The 26,495-nt window shown below is 34.0% G+C and overlaps 4 protein-coding genes across 4 annotated transcripts; 3 read left to right on the forward strand and 1 right to left on the reverse strand.

The window, feature by feature from the left end:
* Nucleotides 1-1,191: 1,191 nt before the first annotated feature.
* Nucleotides 1,192-2,276, forward strand: HELRODRAFT_177528 (hypothetical protein; the record flags this gene model as incomplete). The annotated part of the gene is made up of 2 exons (XM_009025711.1): nt 1,192-1,204; nt 1,588-2,276. 2 exons carry the CDS (start codon nt 1,192-1,194, stop codon nt 2,274-2,276), a joined length of 702 nt encoding a protein of 233 aa, XP_009023959.1.
* Nucleotides 2,277-4,759: 2,483 nt separating this feature from the next.
* HELRODRAFT_85046 (hypothetical protein) lies at nt 4,760-5,680 on the forward strand (the record flags this gene model as incomplete). Its single annotated transcript, XM_009025648.1, has 1 exon — nt 4,760-5,680. One exon carries the CDS (start codon nt 4,760-4,762, stop codon nt 5,678-5,680), a length of 921 nt encoding a protein of 306 aa, XP_009023896.1.
* Nucleotides 5,681-7,287: 1,607 nt separating this feature from the next.
* HELRODRAFT_177530 (hypothetical protein) lies at nt 7,288-10,122 on the reverse strand (the record flags this gene model as incomplete). Its single annotated transcript, XM_009025712.1, has 3 exons — nt 7,288-7,430; nt 8,649-8,819; nt 10,020-10,122. The coding sequence occupies 3 exons, from the start codon at nt 10,120-10,122 to the stop codon at nt 7,288-7,290; spliced, it is 417 nt and encodes a 138-aa protein (XP_009023960.1).
* A 10,015-nt stretch (nt 10,123-20,137) lies between these two features.
* On the forward strand, nt 20,138-26,288 carry HELRODRAFT_85008 (hypothetical protein; the record flags this gene model as incomplete). Its single annotated transcript, XM_009025641.1, has 5 exons — nt 20,138-20,260; nt 20,685-20,853; nt 21,034-21,447; nt 22,228-22,412; nt 26,199-26,288. Coding segments are annotated over 5 exons (981 nt in total), but the record flags the coding sequence as incomplete, so codon positions are not given.
* Between the last annotated feature and the right edge of the window lie 207 nt (nt 26,289-26,495).

Raw genomic sequence — 26,495 nt, forward strand, 5'->3', positions numbered from 1 at the left:
ATCTATTTTCAGAACTGATAGGCGAATACCAGCCTGGCTATATGTATGGTAATGCAAAAACTCACAAAGAAAATAACCCTTTAAGACCGATCATTAGCCAAATACCTATGTCACCTATCCCATTGCTAAAATCCCCAATAAACTCATTACTCCATACACATCAAACAGCTATAATTTAAAATCCAGTAAAGAATTTATAGACATTATTTCATCCTCCATCCAACAATTAACACAAACATTGCTTCACTCGATGTGGAATCATTATTTACTAATGTTCCCGTCAAAGATACCATTGAAATCATATTAAACACTATCTATAATTCTAAACATACGCCTTTAAAGATACCTAACAAACAATTAAAATTCCTACTAGAAATCTGCACAGTGGAAGCGCCATTCTACTGTCCAGACAACAAACTCTATAAACAAATCGACGGCATCGCAATGGGTTCTCCACTGGATGTACTTTTTGCAAATTTTTACATGGGTCACTTAGAAGAGATTACATTCGCAAATCATCCACAGCCTAAACCAGAAATATACTGTCGATACATCCAACTCCAATACAATCACCAAACTACTGGAAATATACAACAAATCCAAATTGAAGATAGCAGAATCAATTTTTATCGATAAACGTAAACCAGCAATAAATATTCAACTAAATAATACCAATATTTTTCCAACAAAGAAACACATGATTAACTTTAATTCTAACTAAATTACAATCAAAGTCGCTGTGAAAACAAAAACACAAAGACGGAACAATACTATATATCTGCACTAATGATGGCAGTCGATGCCGAAAAGAGCTTTTTTGTAGAAATAACATTATTAATAATATTTTGTCAAAATGTCAAATATTAAAAGTTTTTTATTTAACCTTAATATACTTCATCAAGATGATAAAAGTCTCGTTAGAAAAATTGAGAAACTCAACAAGTTGAATAAAGCCGAAAACGCAGTTATCTTTATAAATAATTGCATATATATATATATATATATATATATATATATATATATATATATATATATATATATATATATGTCCTGGTTATGACATTAAACTGACCCTCACTGCCTTGTGAGTGATGTTGGATCATCAAAAGCTAGGCCCACCGCTTATAACTGTGGTTGCGTAAGGAAGGGCGTCCTGCGTAAAAATTAGCCAAATAAATTACTTATGATGGAATGGCGTCGAGGGGTATTTCGGTTTCATCATAGGTAGCCAAACGGCAACCCCCGATCTTGGGAAAAATGTCGTCTAAACGTGTGTTGTATATATATATATATATATATATATATATATATATATATATATATATATAGTTGGTACTGCCTGAATACATGTATATAGAATAACATATATAAAAAATTTGCCGGTTATCGAAATCCATCATACACTCTTACTATATAGTTCAATGACAATAACTTATATCAGTATAACTCCACTTCTGGGGCTGCAATCCAGCAGAGTTCGGCGCCGGTCTCAAGTTCGGGTAAAGGAGGAGGGTTGACAGGAGCTTGCTTCACTGTTTTAAAAACGCTACAAACACGATGGTAAACACAACTGCAAATAATCATAAGGCTCGGTCGTCGCCCGAGACAACAAGGACCGCATTGCAGCTTTGGGGACTAGGAGCTACAATGAAAAGTTTGTTACTGAGTCCCAAAGAGGTAAAATGAAGCTGAAAATCACAGTTGGAATTCGGAATGTGAGGTCACTGTGGCAAGCTGGAATATATGCGATGCTGAAAAAAGAACTTGAGAGGTTTAGATATGATGTGGTTGGTTTGTGTGAAGTTAGATGGACAGGAAGTGGAGAATTGGAGAAAGGAAAACGGTTATGGTCAGGCACAGAAACCGAGCATATTCATGGAGTGGGAATGATTCTTGGAGAGAAAGCAAGAAGAGCATTAATTGAATACAATCCCGTAAATGACAGGTTGATGTATGCCAGATTCAAAGAATATCCAAGAGATATTATTGTGATAATTGCTTATGCTCCAACAACAAATCATTTGGATGATGAAGTTGAAACGTTCTACGAACAACTGGAACAAACATTGAAAACATTGCCAAAAAAAGATGTTAAGATCATTGTTAGGGACTGGAATGCTAAAATTGGAAGTGAGAACATTGGATTTGGAGAAGTTATGGGAAAATACGGTGTAGGAGACAGAAATGACAGAGGGGAAAGGTTACTAGAGTTTGTGAAGGACCGACGATTGTATATCACAAACATAAAGTGGCAAAACAACAACAAATGTACTTGAGAGTCACCAGACGGAAAACCAATGAACATAATAGATTTAATACTGATAAAACAGAAATGGATAAAATTTGTCACCCAATGTAGAGTTTTCCCAAGTGTAGAAATTGGATCAGATCATCGCCTTGTTTTATGCAACGTCACCATGAAGATAAAACAAAAGCTCAAAATGGAAGAAAGCATTATGAAAGTGAGATACAACACAAAAATGATAAAGCAGAAAATGGAGGATATAAAAAATATTATAAAATCGAACATGAATTGGATTCAGCAGCCAATTACAATATTAAAACAAGAGTTAGCAACCTAGAAAAAATTCTCAAAGCAGCAGGTAAAAGTTGTAAAATCAAAACGAACAAAATAAAACTGTGGATAAGCGATGAAACATGGAACCTTGTAGAAGAAAGAAATTTGAAAATGACAAAAAAACAGAGTGAAGAAAATAAGATGAAATACAAAGAAGTCTGCCAACAAATAAAATAAAGTGCTAGAAATGGATTAATGGTAAATGTGAAAAGGTAGAGACGATGATTGGGCCAAACAAGATAAGAGAGGCGTACCAGCTGGTTAAACAGTTAAAAGGAAAACATAAAAATGTGTCAAGGATTATTAAAGATAAAAACGGAAACATCCTAACAGAAAGTAAAAAGATTAAGGATAGATGGACTGAATATATTAAAGACTTATTCACAGACAAGAACACATACAAAGAAGAAACGCTTGAAATTTTGAAAAACAGAAAAGTAACCAATGAAGAAAAAAATAAAATAACGAGTGAAGAAATTACAAAAGCAATGAGTAAAATGAAGAACAACAAAAGTACAGGGAAGGATGGTATTCCGATAGAACTGATAAGAGCAGGAGGAAAAGTCGTGTCTAAAGAAATTTACACAATCTGTCAAGAAATTTGGGAAAGTGGAAAGTGGCCAGAAGAATGGTGCAAGTCAGTTCTGGTTATGCTGCCGAAAAAAGATGACCAAATAGACTGTAATAATTACAGATCAATTGCACTAATTTTGCACATATGCAAGATCATGCTGACCATCATAAAAAAATGACTGGAAAAGGTCATAGAGCAACATCTGCATGAAGAACAAACAGGCTTTAGAAAAGACAGAAGCACGATCCAACTAATTCTGATGTTGAGACTGCTGATGGAGGATGCAAAAAGTAGCGGTCAGACAATTTACCATTGCTTTGTTGATTTTAAGAAAGCGTTTTATTCTGTCTGGCATGAAGGTTTGTGGGCAACATTAGAAAGTATGGGGACATCAGAAAAACTGGTCAAAGTACTGAAAAAACATTATGAAGAATCAAAAATGTCGGTAATAATAGGTACAGAACTTGGAGATTGGATAAAGGCAGACATTGGAAGCAGACAGGGCAATCCAATATCACCAATACTATTCATAGCATTGCTAGAAAGAGCAATGGAAGAAATGAAAAATTCAGAATTGGGTGGAATTGACATAAGAAGGAAAACTGTCAAATAGACGATATAGACCTTCTAGCTTTTAGTGAAGAAGGTCTACAGAAACTAATTGAACTAACACATATTGGTGGAAAAGATTAGGGGTTGTATATCAACAAAGGCAAAACAAAGGTGATGATTATGGGGAAAGGCAGAAACAATGAAGAATTTTGGATAGAATCAAAAAAACTCGAACATGTAGACCAGTTTGTGTATCTTGGCAGTCTTATAACCTGTGACAACAACTGCACCAAAGAAATTAACAAAAGGATAGCAATAGCCCATGGAATGTTTGCATAATTAAAAGAAATATGGGACAATGGAAATATATCTATGAAAATAAAGTTGAGAATGATAAAATCTTGTTTATTTTTTCGAGCTTGTTCTATGCATGTGAGACATGGACAATAAAGAAAAGAGACGAAGACAAATTGGAAGCATTTGAGATGAAGTGTTACCGAAATTTTTTGTAAATCATTTAGAGGAAGAAAGTAAAAAATGAAACCATCAGAAATCAACTTGGAAAACAGAAAAGTGTATATGACAAAGTCAGAGAAAAAAATTGGAATTTTTTGGACACATTTGTAAAATGATAGAAGACAGATTAATTAAGATGGGACTAATGAGAAAAAGAGATTAGAAGAAAAAAATTGGTAGACCTGCAAAGAAATGGATAGATGACATTACCGAATGGACTGGTGTTGGTATTCTGAATTCAATAAAACTGGCCAAAGATAGAAAAGGTTTTTGGAAAAAAAAGGAAAAAATAAAAGTAAAAAACATGCTTAGATGTACATCTTCGGCCTCGACGGACCCTCGATGGAGATCATTGATTGATTGATATATCAATATGTAAATTTTGAAATTTGACATCGGCTTTCTACAGTTATATAAAATTTTGATTTCGACCGTGGTTAAAAATTTAGAAGTTAAAAATTTTCTATGTCTATTCTATGCTATTCGCGTCAACTTAACTTTCATTTTTCACAAATTTTATAACTCGTTCGGTGGATGCGATGGACGTAAAAGGCTTTGCTATAAGGGAATGGTATGGAAAGTTTTCAAAATTAACAGTAAAAACAGTGTTTATTAGTGTTGATGATTTGATATTGAACTACTTAAGTTCCGATGGCATTTATTTGCCGGAAGACTATCAACAGTTATCGTCGACGGATTCCGAAACAAAAACATCGTTAAATAGGTTTGTGACCGACGTTGATTTAGCCATTAAACAATTAGGTGGTCAGGTAATACCGAAATTTACTTGGAGTGTTCCAAAGGATGCGACATGGATATCTCATGACAAATCGCTTAAATGTATAAATTCAGATGAAGTCTTACTTCTGTTGAAAAGTTCAAATCAAATCACACATGACATAGACTATGCCTTAGGAGATGGCGCTGCACCCGAAAAAAGTACAATCAATCATGTCCTAGCATTGAGAAAGTGGGTTAACGTTAATCCATGTTTGGAGTTCAGATGTTTTGTGAGAAATAATTGTCTCATTGCTATTTCACAGCGTAATGTTCAACAGTTTTTCCCAGAAATTATAGAAAAAAGCCATAAGATTAAAAGCCTCATAATTGACTTTATTAATTCAGAAATAAAAAACAAGTTTTTTGTTGAAAATTTTACATTGGATGTATTTTTGACTGATCATATCGTTAAGCTTTTAGACTTTAATCCATACGGTCATATGTCTCACAGTTTGTTGTACACATATGAAGAGTTAGACAAGGTTAATATTTTAAACGACAGAAACATTCTATTTAGATATATCACGAGTCAGAAAGATGTCAAAGCTAATCTTCACATTTGGGATGCTTATCCTGAAGATTTTCTGCATTTGCATGGTGGACTAGATATAAATAAATTTATTGACTTTATGAATTTAAAAGAAAATTGTAATACATTTGAAAATGGTGATTGTAACTGAAAATTTTTTCTTTGTTTTGGTTTGTTATTTTTTATTGTTGTTTTTGTATTTTATTGTAAGTAATGACTTTAAATATTTAAAAATTTCCGGAAAATTTCAAACTTTTGTTTAAATTTAATAAATTTGATTTGAACTACTTCATTATAAATTTTTCACTTCTGTTACTTGAGACAAGTTAGTATTTTGAACAAATTAGTTGATAAGACCATATCCATACAACCGAGATCTTGAACCGATTGGGGCTGTGCACGTTAAAGGATGCATGTCGTCGTTTTGGCCATGTGAAGCGAAGCGAAAACGATACAATAATTTCCGTTCCTGAGCACCAGGTGCCTGGCACCCGCCAAAAAAAGTCCTAAACGCAGACTATACAGGAGGACTTGAAGGCACTTGGTCTCAAGGAGACAGACGCAATGGATAGATCGGCATGGGACAGAAACTGATGAATGGGATAAAAAAAGAAGTCCGATCCGTAACGGATGTAGACTATAAACGAAGATTGATTGATTAAATGGGAAATAAACATCTAAATCCTATAAAACAAAATTAGCTATTTTTTTCTCGAACTTAAATTGCCCATGAATGAATAAATAAATTTAGTTGGCAAACATGTCAAATCAAGTTTTTGAAAATTTTTGTGAAAATTTGCCAGCCGATTATAGGTCCCATCATTATGCTGCATGTAATCAAAATACACCTTAAAACGACACTACACACACACATATAAAGATATATAATATACAAATATATATAATCTAATGAAATGTATAATCGAGGTGGGAAGCGTATCAATTCAATATTATCTGCCGAACTACATGTGGTTCAGTAAAAAGACTACTGCGTACTGCAGTAATCATATCTCGAATGAATGAATATTTGAGTCAAATTATTCAGTGTATGTTCTCTTAATCAATTAGCTTGTAAAGCGGTATCTCCGCAATGTTCAACAGCGCTCCCCAACGAATTTTACAAACAGGTGTGTTTTGAGATCCGCTATGAACTTCGCAAGCGATGGAGAAGTAGTTAGGGAAGGAGGTAGAAACTTCCAAAAAAAGCGTAAGCAGATTCAGCATAAGAGTGTTTAACACGATTTAAGAAAAATTGAGAACAAGAAGGCGATCGCAAAAAAGGGCGTTTAGGTTTAATTAATATACCTTTCAAGTACTTGAGAGATCATTTTAAAAATTGTTTTATAATTTATAAGTAACTAGTGCAAGAGATCGAGATACGGAGATATATTAGAAAAGATAGGGACAGGAGCAGCAGTTAAAAGCTTAACTAAAAGGATGAAGTGTAGAATGATGTTGTTGTTTTCCTGCTTAATGGCACTTCAGCTTTCCAATGGTGCTGTTGTGTGTCCTGCTTCGATTCAGAAAAAATTCTTTTTAATAATTTTTCTCTTCCATTTTTTTCTTTCTTTTATTCTTGCTACTAAGCATCATTTTTGGCTTGAAATTAGATATTAACGTAATAGCTAAATTCTTTAAGAAAAATTATCAACTGATTTAAATTATCTCAAGTTTTAAAATTTTCGCTTATCTTGCTATGTACAGAATGCATGGTTCTTTTGTCTTTAGGTTTTTTAAATTTAAATATGTGTGAGATAGTCAGCTTGTCGCTACAAAGTTCCACATAAGAAGCTCTCTTTTAGTTATTAAATAGTTGTGCGTCAAGTTACAATGACCCAACAGAATGTTGTATAGTTTGCCAAGAGTAAAGCAATTGCCACGAATTCTGTTTTCTATTTTTTCTAAATTAGGATAAATTTGATGGAGATGGGTTTTAGTTTTATTCCATCCGCCTCTGTAAGTATAGAAGTTTATTTTAGGTTTCAGGTCGGTGTAAGGTATTGGAATCTACTTTATTGGATCACTGTGCGCTTCCTATGCCGTTTTATTCGCAATTTTGGTACCTAGATCAGTGGAAACTTCGTGCAAGTATTTTAATGACAGTTTCTTGTATCGGGGTTCTAACGGTATTTCATCTGCAAGTACTTGCAAGCCAGTTGACGGGGATGTCCTGTGAACGCCCAAACATCTCCTAAGTGATTCAGTGATGATGGGGTTCAGAGCTTTTATATATGACTTCTTTTATCCACCATAAACATATCCAATATCGATCTTATTTTTGATTTGCATATTGCTAGCAAGCAGTCTTTTTTGGTGTGCCCCCATCAATAATGGGAAGGCATTTTTATCAAATTCAAGGATTTCAGGCACTTGTTTTTGGCGTATTGAATGTGTTCTCGAAAGTTTAATTTGTCATCCAATATTAAACCTAAAAATTTTACTTCATTTTCTAATTATATTTGTACATTCCCAAGTTTCAGACTTGGGTAAACCACATTTCTTTTATGTGAAAAAATAGCTTTGTTCTAAGTTAATCATGTTTTTGAATGACCAATCGTGAATACCTTGCAATACCAATTTAAGTTTATATTCTGACTTTTATAAGCTATCATTATATCATCTATGTAGAAACATTTAAGACATTCGATAGAAATAATATTATCAAATTCATTAATTTTTATACAGAATATGGTAGCTGATAATATGCTGCTTTGTGGGATTCCCATTTCAAGATTTTTGGTTTGACAAATAATATTTACTTTCATTCCAAATTTTCTACCTTCCAAAAATTGGGATGTGAATAGAGAAAGCCTGCCTTTTAATCCAATTCGATGGAGATCTTTCAGGATACCGTATCTCCACGTTTGATCATGTTTTTTCAACGTCGAAAAGGATTATTACCACCTGCTCATTACAAATAAGTGCAATAAGTAAGTAATATTGTCATCACGAATGATTCAAAGGAAATGAGATGGTCTAGAGTGCCACAACATTTCTGACCTTTATATTAGTTTGGACAGATTATTTTATTGATGTCTAAGTAGTACGATAATCTGTGATGAACAATTTTTTTTCAAAAATTTTATATAGAATATTGGTTAGCGATATCGGTCGATAACTTGAGGGATCATTCTTAGGTTTATTAGGCTTCTTTATCGGTGTAACAAGCACTTCGCGCCATTTGTCAGGTACTAAAGAGTTTGTCCATACATTATTGAAGGCATTTTCTAAAGCGACTAGCGAATTAGCTGGTAATTTTTTAAACATCTCATATGTAATTTTGTCAGGACCTGGAGTGAAATTGTTGACTGAATTAATGTAATATTTTTTTTTTGTCATAGATGTTAAACCATTATATGGTTCTTTATTATCTGAATATAAATTAAGTGCATGCTTTTCTTCAGTTTCTGTGTAAACCATGAACAGTTGATTTTGACAGGATGATGAACAGGACGTGTTTCTATTTGTTATTTTTTTTATTAAAGACCAGACTTCTCTTATACTAGGGTTTTTTCTGTTATTTAGCTGACATAGTTTTACCAACAGTTAAGTTTCTCAGTTCTTATTGTTTTTCTGTAAAGGGCTTATAATTTCTTATATTTTTAAATAACCTATACTTGGTGATTTTAAAAATTTATTAAAAGCTTCTAGTTTCTCATCTCTACGCTCTTTACATGTTTGATTGCTTTTAGGTTTTATTTTATACATTGGTATTCCAATTAACGGAGCCGTTTTTACAACAATTTTGTTATTAGATGCAGATATATAGGTTACGGGATGCATTGATTGGTTTTCATTTATAATGTTTGGGTTTACTTCCTCAGAGAATTAAATAAACAAATTCCAATTTATCTTACTGAGGTTGGGCTGTTCCAATATTTTTGTTTCTGTAATGCCATATGATAATATGATTGGAAAATAGACACTGTTCTGTAGATTATCCTCACGATTCCATTCAATTTGATTAAAAATAATAGATGAAGCAAATGACAGGTCTAATGTTGACCATGTTTTTGAATGAGCTTGAAAGTAAGTAGATTTAATTAAACAAATATAAATGCGGAGGAGCAATTTATCAATTTTTGCCATTACCATTATTTTTATAGCGGTTCCAAATTTATTGTGTGCGTTGAAATCTCCTACTAATATAATTGGTTTCGGCAATTTATCAAATAAATTTTGGAATTAAGTATATTTATATTTCGTAATAGAAGATTATAAAAATTGCAAATCGTTATTGATCTAACTAAATTAACATTCACAGCAAAAAGCTGAAAATTGAAAAAATATTTATTTGAGATTGTACAACTTTATTGTGGACATATATTGATATTCCTCCACTAGGATTTTTTTCTGTTCTTTTGCAGGTACTTGATATAGGCAATAATTTTTTATTTCTAACTTTTTGTTATCTGTTAATTTCGTTTCATGTAAACATAAAATATGGGGGTTATATTTTTTCAATAATCTTAATATTTCTGCAAAATTACTTTTTGTTCCTCGGATATTCCATTGGATCAAGTTTATTTTATCATTTGTTAAATTGTCATTTATTTGTGGGCTTCGATTTGGTTTGGGAGTAGTGTTTGGCATTTTTGGAAATTGATGGTCTGGTATTAAGTTTAAATTATCCTCGTCAGTTTCCTCACTGTAATGTAGTAGGTAAGGGTCTGAGTTTGAATCACTGATTTCTTTAGTAATATATGGGTTTACTTTTGCTTTTATGGAAATTGTTATGTTGTGGAACGCTTATTAGCTTGCATTGAACACCTTTATCAACCGTAGTTTTATTTTTTGAATGCATTTGCATAAGTCATTTTAGGTTCTTGGAAGACCAAAGTCATAGCGTGTTTATAAGTAATATTGTTCTCATGTTTTTTGAGAAACATATTTCTTGCATTCTTTATCTTCTGCTATATTTGCATGTAGAGATTTGTGTATATGAATTATTTACTTATTTATTACTCAACTGATTCATTAAAGGACCACACTGTCCATTTGTCCGGTCAAAAAAGAGCAGACAATTACAGACAATAGCAACAGAAAATTCTTATTTATTATTTTATTTAAAATCTTATTATAATGTTAACAAAAAATAAAACAAAATTTCGGAATAGGAAATAATGGAACTCTCGGGCCACTTATAATCAACCACCTGTCATCCAATAATAAATATTAAACAACGTACAATTGGAATTCTTTCCACTAACAAATTTGGAAACCGAGGAATTATCGATAATGGTGTCATATTAAACCACAAAGTTGAAGATCGTAATAACTAATTAAATGACCGTAAACAAACTGTAATAACAGTAAACAAACAAAGAATTAAAATTGTAGAGGCACGGAACATATATATTTGAGCATTCGGCCACAAACAGGAAGTTAACTTACGCGAAACATGCCGTAATTTTCATTAACGATTGCGTTTTATACAGTCTTATTTCAATATATTATATATATATATACATATATGTTTATTTATGTATATATATATATATATGCGTGTGTTTTTATATATATGTATAAATGTATGTATATTTACAAAAATAAACTTAAATCAATAGTGTTGGACGTTACACCACACCACTCTATGAAATACATTGAAAACCAGCTTCATGTTGACAACGCGTTCTGCTGGCCAGCCTGTTATTATATATAATATATTAATATTGTGGATACAATAGCAATCGGCGATATCTATATTTTATTTATAGAACATTGTTGATTGTATTATTAGTTTCTGGTTTTAGTGTCTGCATTAATCATCTCATCGTTTCGCCAGTTGTGTCAATTTAAAAATTTGTTTTTCCCCATTCACACCAGTTTGAAAGTCCGATGTCCTTGTTAAAAAGCGTTACCGTTTCTAGGTTTGCTAAATAAATTTTATATTAAAATTTTAATCATTTATTTATTTTTTATTAAAACTTAAATCTTAAAAAGCAATACTAATTTGATCTAGTTTAGTTAGCTTTAGTAACATTGTTTGAAGTTGGCTTGCAATTTTCGTTTAGCATCCAGAGACCCAGTTCCCTGAGGTAGGACATTGTTTTCTTTGCCATCAATTTTTTGGGCCAAATTAGACGATCAGTTGTATCCATTTCATTTAAATTTAGAGTTTTCATGTCTTGCTCGATTGTGTGCGACCAGGACTTTTTTGGACGGCCTTTGGGACGTGTGCCAGGTACTTCAACATCTGCAAGAGAAGTTATGGCACCGTTTCCACTTTGTTTGACATGACCAAACTACCGCAGACGGTGTTGCCGGCATTCGTCCTTTATATAATCTAGGATTTCGGTAGATTTGATGTGGTCCTTCAGACTAATTCGTTGCATCCATCAGAGCATTTTGATGTCAATTCGTTGAAGTTGTTGTTCCAGTTTGGTTGTCATTGGCCATGTTTCTGCACCATATAACAACACTGGACGTATCACAGATTTATAAAGTCTTGATCATTGTGGTAGTTGGATGTCACGCCGCATCAATATAGAAGCAAGGAGATGCCATTTATTCCAGGCTGCATGTATGCGTTCTTGAACAGCAGCTTCAGCTGTTCCAGTACAATACAGAACATCTTCTAGATATTGAAACAATGTGACTTTCTTTACCTTAAATTAGGACAAAGCGAAGGTTGTTGTTTTGTAACATTTTATACCAGAAGAGCAGCTTTGGAAGCTCAGAAAGTTTTGCATAATGTCAAAACTTTGCCTGGAGTATATAACTCTTTCATCAAAGTTTTTAATTTTCTAGTGACTTGTTTTTATTAGGACATGAAGTTAAAGGCCATATAAAAATATTTCCTGATTGTTATTGTTGTAAGTTTTTATCATTCAATCAAACAGACGATTAAATGAGTAATCAAGTGTCAGCAGGAACTGAAGCAAATTAATTAACCGTTTAAGTTTGAACATAATGACAGGATAAAAAATTAATATGTTGCAACTTTAAAGAAGAACTAACTGTGTCAATCAAATGTTGAGTCTAAAAAATAATTTGCAAAAAATCTAAAAACTAAAATATTTTAGCATTTTTACTGCTGAAAGTTAATTAATAATATCAAGTAACTCATAAAATTGCAATTAGAGAATGTGAAATTTTCAAGGTTCATGAATATTAGTTTTATAAGCTTATGGTGAAAATTTGAATAAATTCTGATGTTCAGATTAAAAATTTTTCAAGTTAAAGTCTTTATAATACTGTTGAGAACAGGTTTTGTTAATAAAAATTCAAATAATCATCTAGGAAATGTGAAATTTCCAGTTACTGTTGTTGTTATTATTATTATTGATTCACTCTATAAGCATTCCTCAGAGGATTCAATGTTGTTGGAAAATCGTTCCATGTTTTAGCAGAGCAATTGTATGTATTACAAATAAAAATAAAATGCAAATTTTGTTTTTATTATTTATTTGATGTTATAATTGTATTGTATAAAAAACACAGCACATATAATTAATAAAGCCTATTTGTAATCCCAAGTTTATATTTTTATATTCATTTTATTTAATTAAGGAAGGGAGCCAAAAAAAGTTCAGTTTTTTACTTATAAAAGTGTATATTTCATTTTTATAATACATAAAAATTGTCTTTTCTTGTAATACGATGTCAAATTTTACTTCTTTGACTTCTATATTCCTTTGTATTTATATATGTAGTTAAGAAATATCACTGTATTTTCAGCTTTGTTCATTGCTGTTTGCATCACTGGTTTTAGTGACATTGTCATTCTGTGATTTGTTATTTATAAAATATATATATATATATATATATATATATATATATATATATTTACAATATTCTATAAATTCTACCGAATGTTTGGCGTTAATATGTTTGTACAAACATGTTTGTACAAACATATTAAACAAATATTGTACAACAAATGTAATTGGAAACCACAGCAGCAGCAGCAACGACAACAACCACAGCTGCAATAATGTTGGCAGCCAAGGAGCGTAGTTAGCTCCCGACGATGCTACGACTTTCACATTTTCAATCTCGTCTACAGAAACGCCATCACCGATGATTGTAGACGAGTACAAAGATGACGATAATGAAGTTGATGTACTAACGCCACACATTCGGTAGAATTTATAGAATATTGTAAAAATTATGGTATACAAACATATTAACGCCAAACATTCGGTAGAATTTATAGAATATTGTAAAAATTATGGTATACAAACATATTAACGCCACACATTTTGTAGAATTTATAGAATATTGTAAAAATTATGGTTACAAACATATTATCGCCAAACATTCGGTAGAATTTATAGAATATTGTAAAAATTATGGTCTATTACCAACATATATATATATATATATATATATATATATATATATATATATATATATATATATATATATATATATACACACACACATATTTATGAGTACATATATATATACTAATTGTATAGATGGTTGAATAAGAATGAAACTTTAAATTGAAAAATAAAACATTTCGATGGTTAATTATCAAAATTAAAAACCGTTAATTATTAAAGTTAAAGTGTAAAAGCAGTGAAAGTTTACAATAAACTTATGAACAGCAAGCATGAGAATTGTTGAAAAGGCTAAGTTAGCATATATAATTTTAATATAAGTTAGTATATATATTAATAATTATAATAAACTGAAATAATTATCATTAATAAGTAGGATTACAGATTTTTTTAAATATTTACATTTAATGAATTAGTTGTGTTAAATGGTATTCATAGTTTTACATTAATAAAAAATGTTGAATGGGTAAATAAAATTGTTCTGTATGGTGAAATATACAATTCATGAGTATGCCTTGTGGGTCTCATGACACCTGGCGCATACTGTTTAAGATGTTTATGAAAATAAGGGAATTTTTAGAATAATAATTTTATAAAAAAAATAGAACAAATCTTGGTGTATATACATTTTGAACTGTTACATCCTACCTCGTGGAACCGGGTCTCTGGACGAAAAACGAAGATTGATTGATTGACATTTTGAACTGTTAATAATATTGATTGGTTTGTATGATGCTGGAAAGGAAGGCCATAAATAATTCTGAAAAAGTTCTTTTGACACCTATTTAAAATTGATACATGTGATTTTATATTTTTTCCCAAACAATTAAACAATTAATTAGATAAGGATAAACTAGAGAAAAGTGTAAATGATATAAAAATTTTATTGGGAATAGCGATTTTAATCTGTTTATTATGCCAAGACTTTTAGAGATTTTATTAGATATCTGTAGAATGTGTACTTTCAAACTTAGGTTGCTTGAGACTAAGACACCTAGGAACTTAATGGTTGATACATTAAGAATAGGAATATTATTAATATGAACAATAAAGTTTTTTATGTTTGTAACAATTTTGAGTCCAAATAGGAAACATTTTGTTTTGCTTGTATTAATTTTTTGATTGTTTGCTGCCATCCAAAATGATACCTTGGATAATTCTTAACTTAATACAGCAAGATTTTTCTAATGATGTGCCACTGAATACAATAGTGGTTTCATCTGCATAAAGAATGAACTTTAGCAGATTTAATGACTGTCAACAACAACCAGAGGTCATCTAAAGCAAACTCTACGTGTATATAAAAATGTATACTGTTAGAAAATTTTACTGCATTTTCTTCTTTGATCAATTTCTGGTTCATTTTTTCAATATATCGTATCCTACCTATGATGAAACAAAAATACCCCTTTTGTCATCATAAATTTTTTATTGGCTAATTTTACGCGGGATGCCCTTCCTTACGCAACCACAGTTATAAGCGGTGGAACTAGTCTTTGATGATCCAACATCCAAAATATATATATATATATATATGTGTGTGTGTGTGTGTGTATGTTATTCAAAATTTAGTGCATTCGTTTATTTATTCTAGACTGGATTACTGCAACAGCTTTTTTGATGGTTTGCCTGAAAAATCGTTATCTGTGCTTCAGTCAATTCAGAATTGGGCAGCTAAGATCGTGGTTGGTGCAAAAAAGTTTGACAATGTTTCCCCGTTATTCAGAGAACTGCACTGGGTTGATGGTAAAAAAAAGAATTTTGTTCAAAATATCAACAATCATGTTCAAATGTATGAAGGGAATGGCGCCAGTTTATTTGAAAGAAATGCATACACCGAACAACTGTCTTTTAAAACTGTCTGTTTAAGGTCTGATGATAGCAACTTGTTATGTGTGCCCCAAACTAACTTGAAAATGGCGGAGAGAAGTTTCTCAGTAAGTGGACCAGCCGTTTGGAATAATTTACCTAGTTATCTAAAACAGCTCGAAGTGACAGAAAAATCATTCAAGAAATTATTGAAATAATTTTTGTTTTCATTATAAGATTTGGTTTATTGTTGCAATTCAACTGTTTTTTTAGACAGTGCTTTTAAAAAACAGTTTGTTTGTAATTAGCGCTAATCAAATTTTTAAATAATATATATATATATATATTCAATTTATTCAGCAAAAAGCATGGAGACACAGAAGCTCAAACAAGCTTGTACAGTCACCCAACCCAAACCAAATAAAAACATATACTTACAGGAAAATAACAACATAAATGAAAATAAAATCGTATAGCTAGCCAATGAAAATAAGTTAAATTTAACCAAAAATGAACAGAAATTACTTAGAACAAAAATGATAATCAAAATTTATCAAGTTAAACAAAACTATTTAATTCATATTAGAAGTTTTTCCTTACAAAATAACTTAAATAATTTAAATAATTAAATCATATCTTGTAAAAAAAAGTTATTTTTAATTAAGTCAAAAATCGGTTTCTTAGTTAGATGCTTGTAAAACTAAACACGGTAATTTTGACCACAGTTTTAAAACAAATACTGAAGATGAAAATAAAACAGTACGAGGGACAATACAGTTGTATTATATATATATATATATATATATATATATATATATATATATATATATATATATATATATATATGTCCTGGTTATGACATTAAACTGACCCTCACTGCCTTGTGAGTGATGTTGGATCATCAAAGGCTAGGCCCACCGCTTATAACTGTGGTTGCGTAAGGAAGGGCGTCCTGCGTAAAAACTAGCCAAAAAATAACACTTATGATGACGGAAATAACAATGGCCCTCAGTATCCGGCAGAAGAGGGTGCGAAGAATCTCCGGAGACCCAGTCCATGGGGTTGTGGTGCAAGGCCCTGTTGATGGTCTGGCTACTGGCACCCCACTCTGTAGTGTGGCGGTGCAAGGCACTATAGATGGAAGGACTACTTGTAGACCAAGGGGTTGGAGGTTTGGTACCTGGAATGTAGGAAGAAGGAAGAAGTTTGGAAGTGGTGGAGGAGCTGCAGAGGAGAATGGTTGACGTGGCTGCATTACAGATCAGATGGAAGGATGAGGGTACAAGGTTTGTGGGGGCTAAAGGTGAAAGATATAAGTTGTGGTGGAAGGGGGATGATGGTACGGGAGGAGTTGGTGTGATGGTAAGAGAAGAGTTGGTGGAGGTGTTGGAAGTGAGGGGGAGAAGCAATGGTGTAATTGTGGTGGTGATGGTGTTTGGAAAAGTAATAGTGAGGGTGATATCAGGATATGCTCCGCAACAAAGTAGGAAGGAAGAGGAGAAGGATAGGTTTTATGATGATGTTTCTGACGAGATTGGGCAAGCGGGGTTGGATGAGTTTGTGGTGTTGTTGGGTGATTTGAATGGTCATGTGGGGGCGGATGCAGACGGATATGAAGGTGTACATGGTGGATGGGGATATAGTATACGGAATGAGGAAGGGCGTAGAGTGTTGGAGTTGGCGGATGCACATAGCATGGTGGTAGGGAATACCTGGTTTACAAGGGAACCAGCGCGATTGATTACATATAGGTCAGGGGAGCATAGGTCAATGATAGACTATATATTGGTAAGGGCCAAACATAGAAAGCATGTGAAGAATGTGAAGGCGATACCTGGTATGCTGCAGCATAGTATGGTTGTGATGGATGTGACATCAAAAGAAATGGGGAGGAGGAAGAAGGATAAGTTTGTGGCAAAGAGAAAGACATGGAAGTTGCAGGATGCAGAGGTGAGGAAGTGAAGGTGGCTGAAAATTGGGAGAGTGGTAAGGATGGAGATGTTTGGGAGAGATACAGGGACTGTGTGTTGGCTACGGCAGATAAAGTATGTGGATGGACGAAAGGAAAGTGTAGGCATGGTGAGACGTGGTGGTGGGATGAAGATATAAGAAGGGTTTTGGAGGTCAAGAAGTAGAGGTTTAGGGTATGGAGAAGGGACATGACGGAGGAAGCGGAGTCTGAGTATAGGAAGGCTAAGAAGGTTGCAAAACAGGCAGTGGCAACTGCAATGACGAAAGCATCAGATAGGTTAATGAAGGAAATGGAATTTGATGTGAGTTCGAGGAAAATGTTCAAAGTAGCAAAGCAGTCAATGAGGGATAGGAAAAATGTTATAGGGAATGGATGTGTTTGGGATGGATCTGGCAAGTTGTGCATAGATGAGGAGGAAAAAGCTCAGGTGTGGAAAGCTCATATGGAAAGGTTGATGAATGAAGAGAATGAGTGGGATGGAGATGTGGAATCCGCGGTCACACACGGACCTATAGAGAAGGTGACGATGGAGGAAGTAGAGAAAGCAGTTAGGGAAATGAAACTAGGTAAGGCGACAGGGGTTTCGGAAGTGGCGGCAGAACATATAAAAGCGAGGGGGGAAAAGGAATTGAAGTTATGATGAGAATTGCTAACAGTATGTTTGATGACGAAGGTATACCTGAGGATTGGCGACACAGTGTGTTGGTGCCGTTGTATAAGGGCAAAGGATATGTGATTGTGGGTCATATAGGGGTGTGAAATTGCTAGAGCAAGGAATGAAGGTAGTGGAGAGGGTGCTTGAGAAGAGGTTGAGAAATATGGTGACAGTTAATGAAATGCAGTGTGGGTTTATGCCTGGTAGGGGAACGGTGGATGCGTTGTTCATGGTGAGAATGTTGCAGGAGAATTATAGAAAGAAGAAACGAAGATTGTTCATGTGTTTTGTGGATCTAGAAAAGGCTTTTGATCGAGTACCGAGGAAGGTCATTGAATGGGCGTTGAGGAAGAAAGGAGTGAATGAGAGTCTTGTTAAAGCTGTGATGCAGCTGTATGAAGGGGCAAAGACAAAGGTGAGGGTTGGAAGGGGGATGTCGGACGCTTTTAGTATTAAGGTAGGAGTGCATCAAGGATCAGTGTTATCACCGTTTCTGTTTGCAATTGTGATGGATGTTGTGTATGGAAACATAATGGAGGGGTTGTTATTTGAGATTTTGTATGCAGATGATTTAGTCTTGATGGCTGATAGCATGGAAGAATTGCAGTTAAAATTTGACAGATGGAAAAGTGTTATTGAAAAGAAAGAGTTAAAAGTTAATATTGGTAAGACGAAGGTAATGGTGAGTGGGGAAGGTGGGGAGCGAGTGATAAGTAAAATAGACCCCTGTGGGGTATGTGACAGGAGGGTGAAGGCTAACTCGGTATTGTGTATAGGATGTCAGAAATGGGTGCATAAGAGATGTAGTGGTGTGAGGGGGGCACTGAAAAAGGTGGAAGGCACGTTCAAATGTAAGAAATGTGTTCATGGTGTGATTAATAGGACGGACGCAAGGACGGGGTTGAGTGGTGGTATTGAAAGAGTGGAAAGCTTTGTTTACTTAGGGGATAAGCTGAACGCGGATGGAGGATGTTTGAGCGCAGTTACGGCTAGAGTTCGTGTGGGATGGATGAAATTTAGGGAACTGGGTGGGGTATTGTGTGGAAAGAAATGGTCAGTGAAGATGAAGGGGAGGGTATATAAAGCATGTGTGAGAGCAGCGATGGTATATGGTGGTGAAACTTGGGTGTTGAGGAGAGAGGAGGAAGGTGTACTGCAGAGGGCTGAAAGAGCTATGGTGAGGATGATGTGTGGGGTTAAAGTGAAGGATAAGAGGAGTAGTACAGAGCTGATGTCAATGATGGGACTAAATGAGGACATTGTGACATTGATAAGGAGATCGAGATTGCGGTGATATGGACATGTGTTGAGAAGGGATGAAAAGGTCGGGATTAGGCGAGCGTTGGAGTTCGAGGTTGAAGGAGTGGTAGGAAGGGGTCGTCCGCGATTGGGATGGAGAGAGCAGGTGGAGAAGGACCGGGTGAAAGCGGGGTTGTGTGATACTGATGCGAGTGACAGATGTGGATGGCGTCGAGGGGTATTTCGGTTTCATCATATGTAGCCAAACGGCAACCCCCGATCTCGGGGAAAATGTCGTCTAAACGTGTGTTGTTGTATATATATATATATATATATATATATATATATATATATATATATATATCTGATGCTGGACGCTAAACGAAGATTGATTGATATTTATCTGATGCAGATCAACTGTTTTTACCCATGGGTGTGTGTGTGTGTGTGTGTGTTAACAAATATTTCAAATATTTAGATGTGAACAAATTTCCTAAATGTCACCATTAGTCCCTGCCTCCTCATAGCATATAATAATAATAAAGAAAGTGAAATTTCATTTCATTTATTTATTGTTCATTCAATTTGTGACCATTTATTGATAGTTTGAATCAAGCTAATCATAAATGTCTCTCGCCTACAATACTTTTCAGATTGACCCTACCAGATGATGCAAACATATATGGAAATGTTCATGGAGGAACCACCTTGAAACTGATTGAAGAAGCAGGCATCATACTTTCAACAAGATATTGTAATTATTTAAAGGTTAGATAAGTTTGAAAATAAAAAATATTTACTTTTATATTCTCTTTTAAAGTTTTTTCTAAATAGGTAAGCCATGGTGAAGGTAGTGCTGTTTAAGTCATACAATATAGTGCTCCTTAATGACGTGTACATTTTATAAATATATACGTACTAACCGAGTAAATAAATTAAGTGCAAATATATGATTGGTTAGAGCCAGCTCGTATATATTGTATATAAAATATGTCAAAAAATCTCCAAATTCTCTTCATGATCTTGTTTAGCATTTTTAGTTAAAGACGTACTCTTTCACTTCACAAGCTCACCTTCACATTCTCAATTCAAAACACTTGTATTGAAGCACAAATGTAAATATCTGTCAGAATTTCTGAAGGCATTTTGAAATGTTTTTGCTTCAAGTATATAATTTGTTGTCACTTTACAGAAAGATTCTTCTTCAAAAATCATCACGTCAATGTCTCGTATTGAGAGTGTGGACTTCATGAAGCCGATGAAAATTGGTGAAGTTGTAGAATTAACAGCAGAAATTGTCTACACAGCTGATAGGTCGATACTTGTTGAAGTCACTGTCGACGCTGAAGATCTTTTTGCTGGTTTTCTATATACATTGATTACCACATTTTCAAATTAATATTTTTATTCTCACCACAGTTTCTTGCAAATTGAGTGTGGAGTGGTTATAACAAAACAAACTCAATTTAAATGAACTGTTATAATGAATTTTCCAATTTTTGTATCATTGTATTTTATTTGTGTTTACAACAACTTTGCAGCCAGGAAGCACACAACGAACAAAGCTCGTCTATGGTATGTAGCAATGAATGAAGATGAAGATATATTGCAGGTTCCACTTATGACATACAATTCTAAAGAGGAGGAAGAAGAGGCGCAGGCAAAATATTGCACACTGTTAGTTGATCCACCTGCCAAAGAACCCATATATGATGATGACTCCATTCCTGACTGTTTACCTAAAATTCCAGAAGTCCATAGTGTGGCATATTCGGAAACATGCCTGTCTCTTATGGTGGGACCAAATGACGTGGCGTTTGGTAAAATTTGCAGGGGTGGTGTGTTTTTAAAATTAATGGATGAATGTGCTGGTATAGTTGCTGCAAAGCACTGCAGGAACAATGTTGTAACAGCTTGTCTCGACGCAACCAACTTTTACACACACATCAGGATTGGTTAGCTATCAACTATTAATATTATCCTTACTTTGTAACATTTTTTACATGAATTAAAAATTATTTTTTTCATCAATTGTAAATTAAGTCACAACAGGACTTTCACTTTATAAGCCAATCAAAAGTTTTAAGTTATATAGTTAAAAGTTTTTTTTATAATTTTTTATACAAAAATGTATAAGTTATGTTACTGATTTTTGAAACTGTTAGTTGAATGCTCTACTTTGCTGATAAAAGTACTGAACTTATGTTAATCAGTGAATCAGCTAAGTTGATTGATGCTAACTTGGTTCAAATGCATGCTTTGCTAAATTCAAAAAGCACCAAATACTTCATGTATACGATTAAAAGTTTGTTTTTTGTGTGCAGTGGTTTTTACATACGTTGAGTTGATTGAGTGGTAACTGTGCTGCGAAATCATTTCTCTAGAGAAATGCTGTCAGTTAAAGGTCATTCTCACTTGCTTCAGAGTTATCGACAACGATGATGCACAGCACAACATATGTTAATATGCTTTAAGACCACGCATCACACATTGCATATGTAAAACTAAGCATCTATAATGCTTCGAATATTCATGATTTTTAAAATAATTCATTTTTATTGGCTTTTTACGTAACACATTTGAACATTATTTTTATTATTTATGGCTAAAAAATTGTTGTTTTTAAATAAATTTTTTTATGTTTTTCTAAAATTTTTACATAAAAAAGTATGATTTAAATTTTTTTTGATAAATTGGCATAATGATGGTTCAAGATGAATTGAATAATTTTATAGGAAATGTGCTCACTGTTCGAGGCAAGGTTACATTCACAAGTAAGAAGTCCATTGAGGTTGAGGTCATCGTGTCAGTGGTCAGTCCATTCGAGAAACAGTACAAATCTATAAAAGCAGTTGATGCTTTCTTCACTTACGTAGCCATCGGTCTCGATGGCAGAGCTATGGAAATTCCTCCTTTGAAGGTGCTGTTTCTTGTCAATTTTGTTTTATTGTTGCAGTTGTAAATTGCACAGGTAGTTTCATTGAAAAATTCCAAATGGCCAGGGAAAATTAAAATGTTTAACAAGGATTTATAACATTAAAGACTGAGCATTCAGGAGGTGTGCTGAAAAAGTATGGATGAAGTGGTGTTAAACAAACAAGAGCTGTGACACTAAGATGATAGAAGAATAAAATCAGGAATATGATCGGATAGGCAAATGTAAAAATAAACACAAGCCAGCTGTATTTATTTCCGGGGTGGGCATTAAAACTTATTGTGGATGCCTGCTTTTTCTGCTTTGATTGAAAAATTGGAAATGGTACATGATGATGATAATTAAAGTTTTAATTATAGATAAATCGAGGGGTATTTCGGTTTCATCATAGGTAGCCAAACGGCAACCCCCGATCTCGGGGAAAATGTCGTCTTAACGTGTATTGTTGTTGTATAGATAAAATGATGCTCAATAAAAGTATTACTGTTAATTAAATAAGTCTTGTTTTGACGATTTTCAATAGCTGAGTTTTTCAGCTGTCCAAAATTGATTTGTGTAGAAACAATAGAATCAGCTGAAAAATGGTGGCATTTATGACATAGAACAAATAGATTGTTGATTAGATAACATTCGAGTTATGCAAGAGGACCGTGCAAGTCTTTCGTGTTCTATTGTGGCAGTTATCAGTCAATCAATCAATCAATCTTCGTTTAGCGTCCAGAGACCCAGTTTCCTGAGGTAGGACGTTGTTTTCTTTGCCATCAACTTTTTGCGCCAAATTAGACGATCAGTTGTATCCATTTCATTTAAATTTAGAGTTTTCATGTCTTGCTCGATTGTTTGCGACCAGGACTTCTTTGGACGGCCTTTGGGACGTGTACCAAGTACTTCAACATCTGCAAGAGAAGTTATGGCACTGTTTCCACTTCGTTTGACATGACCAAACCACCGCAGACGGTGTTGCCGACATTCGTCCTTTATATCATCTAAACCAGCATGACGCAGGATTTTTGTAGATTTGATGTGGTCCTTCAGACTAATTCGTTGCATCCATCTGAGCATTTTCATGTCGGTTCGTTAAAGTTGTTGTTCCAGTTTGGTTGTCATTGGCCATGTTTCTGCACCATATAACAACACCGGACATATCACAGATTTATAAAGTCTTGATCGTTGTGGTAGTGGGATGTCACGCCGCATCAATATAGAAGCAAGGAGATGCCATTTATTCCAGGCTGCACGTATGCGTGCTCGAACGGCAGCTTCAGCTGTTCCAGTAAAATCTAGAATATCCCCTAGATATTGAAACGATGTGACTTTCTCTACCTTAATGGCTTCAAAAACATTGCTATTTCGAATTTGTTGTTGTGGATTGATGCAAGCAGGACAAACAAAATAAGACACTTTAGATGAAGTACCAATTATTTTTGAACAACGTTTGTGACACCACTGGTTACACTGGTCGAACAAGATATTCTGATTGAATTGTTACCTACACCAGCTTTACAAACTGAACAGGGCCATCGTCCAGTAGCTGTGGATTGGATGGGTTCACAAGTGTTCAATGCTTTGGTTTTGCTGATGTTGACTTTGAATCCATGATCGGCGAGTCTGGTGTTCCAATCTTCAAACATCTGTGCTGCATTCTGCTCAGACGTGGCTGTTAAAACCATATCATCAGCATATATTAGATTCCAAATGTCACCAGTGCGTATCGGTTTTGTGATTTCTTCTATCACAGTTATAAATAACACTGGACTGAGAATCGAGCTTTGGTGAACTCGAACGCCGATGTCAAATGCATCTGTGTTTCCAACCGTTGTGCTGACGAGAGTCTTAGTATTCGTGTACATTTCTATCACAAGTCGAACAAGATATTCTGGAATGAGTTGTCGACGTAGACTCCACCTGATTGCTTCACGGGGAACTCGATCAAATGCTTTTTCAAGGTCTACAAAAATGTGTGATAGTTGTTGATGCTTTGCGAGGTACTTCTCTTGCAGTTGCCGAAGGATGTGAATTGCATCAATTGTTGATGTCCCCGCTAGGAAACCAAATTGATAATTTCCGATTGTGATGCACGACGTTAATCTTCTCTCAATGATTTTCTCGACAATTTTCAGGGAGTGTTCTAACAGACATATACCCCGATATGATGAACAGTTCAATGGATCACTTTTACCTTTGTATAGCAGAACTGTCATGCTATAGTTCCATTCAGTCGGCATTGAGCAACTTCTCCAGATTTCACGGCAAAGTTGTAGTTACGTTTGAATACCTGCAGTACCAGATGCTTTGATAATGTCATTTGTGAGTCCAGAGGGTCCTGCTGCCTTTCCATCCTTCATAGCTTTCAGAGCTTCTGTAAGCTCTTCTACAGTGATGTCTGGATTCGGACCTTCGATGGGTGGAGCGTCAAAGTTGACATTGATGGGATTTGTTTCATTTAACAGACGGTTGAAGTATTCTCTCCACTGTAGCTTGATCCCATCTTGTTCAAGAACCATCTCATTTTTGTCGTTTTTGATACATGAGGCACCAACTATGTCTTTTTTCGTACGCTATGCTTGTTTTGCTATACGATGCAGAGATTTCATTTGTTCACCTTTGCTTTTAGTGAGCTACTCTCTACACTGATCTGTCCAAGCCAGTGCGACTTGACGTCTTGCATATGTTCTTTTCACGGAAAATTTTATGGTCATCAACATACTTTGATTTTTGCCATTGCTTGTATGCAGCCTTCTTTTCAGTTATTGCATTTTGTACACCTTCATTCCACCACCAAGTGTCCCGTTCATGCTGACATTTTGTACCAGTTTTCTCACAAACTGTAATTGCAGCGTTTATCAAAACGGTTTTGTATGGTTCTGTACTAGATTGCGATTGGTGGTCTAACTGTGTGGCGACAATCTGTTTAAATTTTTCCCGATGAATATTGCTTTTCAGCTTCCACGTTTTGATTCTCCGAGGCATTTGTTTAGACTTATGTTTTGACAGTTCGACAACAAGGTCTGCCACAATGAGTCTATGTTGAGCTACACATGATTCGCCAGGTATAACTTTGACGTTTTTGAATAGCCTTCAGTGTTTTTGCTTGACAGCAAAGAAATCAATTTGTGGGGCTGATGGTCCACTTTTGTATGTTATGTATGTTCCAACCTCTTTCTAAAATATGTGTTCAGTAAACAAAACCCGTGACTTTAAGCAAACTCAAGGATGCGGTTCTCATCTTCATTCCGTTCTCCATAGCCAAAACCGCCATGCACGTTGTCAAAACCATCTGTTTTCTCTCCAACGTTTCCATTGAGATCGCCTCCAATAGGATTGTTTCAGATTTTGGTATTGTTGAGATGGTGTCAGAGAACGCAGCCCAGAAGTCATTTTTCATCTCTTCTGATTCGCCTGCCTGTGGTGCGTATGCAGAAAAAGTAATCATTTTTTGCTTTTGTAGTTATCAGTCGTTGGTTATAATGGTATACTAACTAAACTAAAAAAATAGAGATTATTCAACTGAAATTGTGTACTTTCAATAATAATTAATTATTATGTCATAGATAATATACTTTTTTCGAATATATTTGAAATTCAAGAATAAACCTTATAATTCAGATGAGAAAGTGTAAGTTTCATGTTTTACTGAAAAAATGTGCAAAACATGAAAAGATAATATATGCATTCTATATTGTTTCATTACAAAGACTATTTGGTTTTTAAAATTTAATTGTTGGTTATTAAATATATACAACAATTGTAATAAGTTTTTTCATTTCGAAGGTGCGGACAGATAATGAGAGGATGAGGTTTGATGCTGGCATGAAAAGGTACATGAAGAGGAAAGAAGGAAGATCGAGTGAACGAAAATAGTTCTTAACTCATTTTATTCATTTCTAATTTATTCTCATTTGTTTTTTATCTGTTTTTATTTGTTTTATTTATAGATATAGAAACCATATCTGTGGTTTTAGTATTTATATGGTTTTAAATATTTTATTTAAAATTGTTGGTGATCATTTTTTAAATTCATCAGTTAATCAGGGTTTATTAACTGTAGTAACATTTAATATTTAAATT

Source organism: Helobdella robusta, assembly GCF_000326865.2.
Source record: "Helobdella robusta unplaced genomic scaffold HELROscaffold_43, whole genome shotgun sequence".
NCBI classification, from domain to species: domain Eukaryota; kingdom Metazoa; phylum Annelida; class Clitellata; order Rhynchobdellida; family Glossiphoniidae; genus Helobdella; species Helobdella robusta.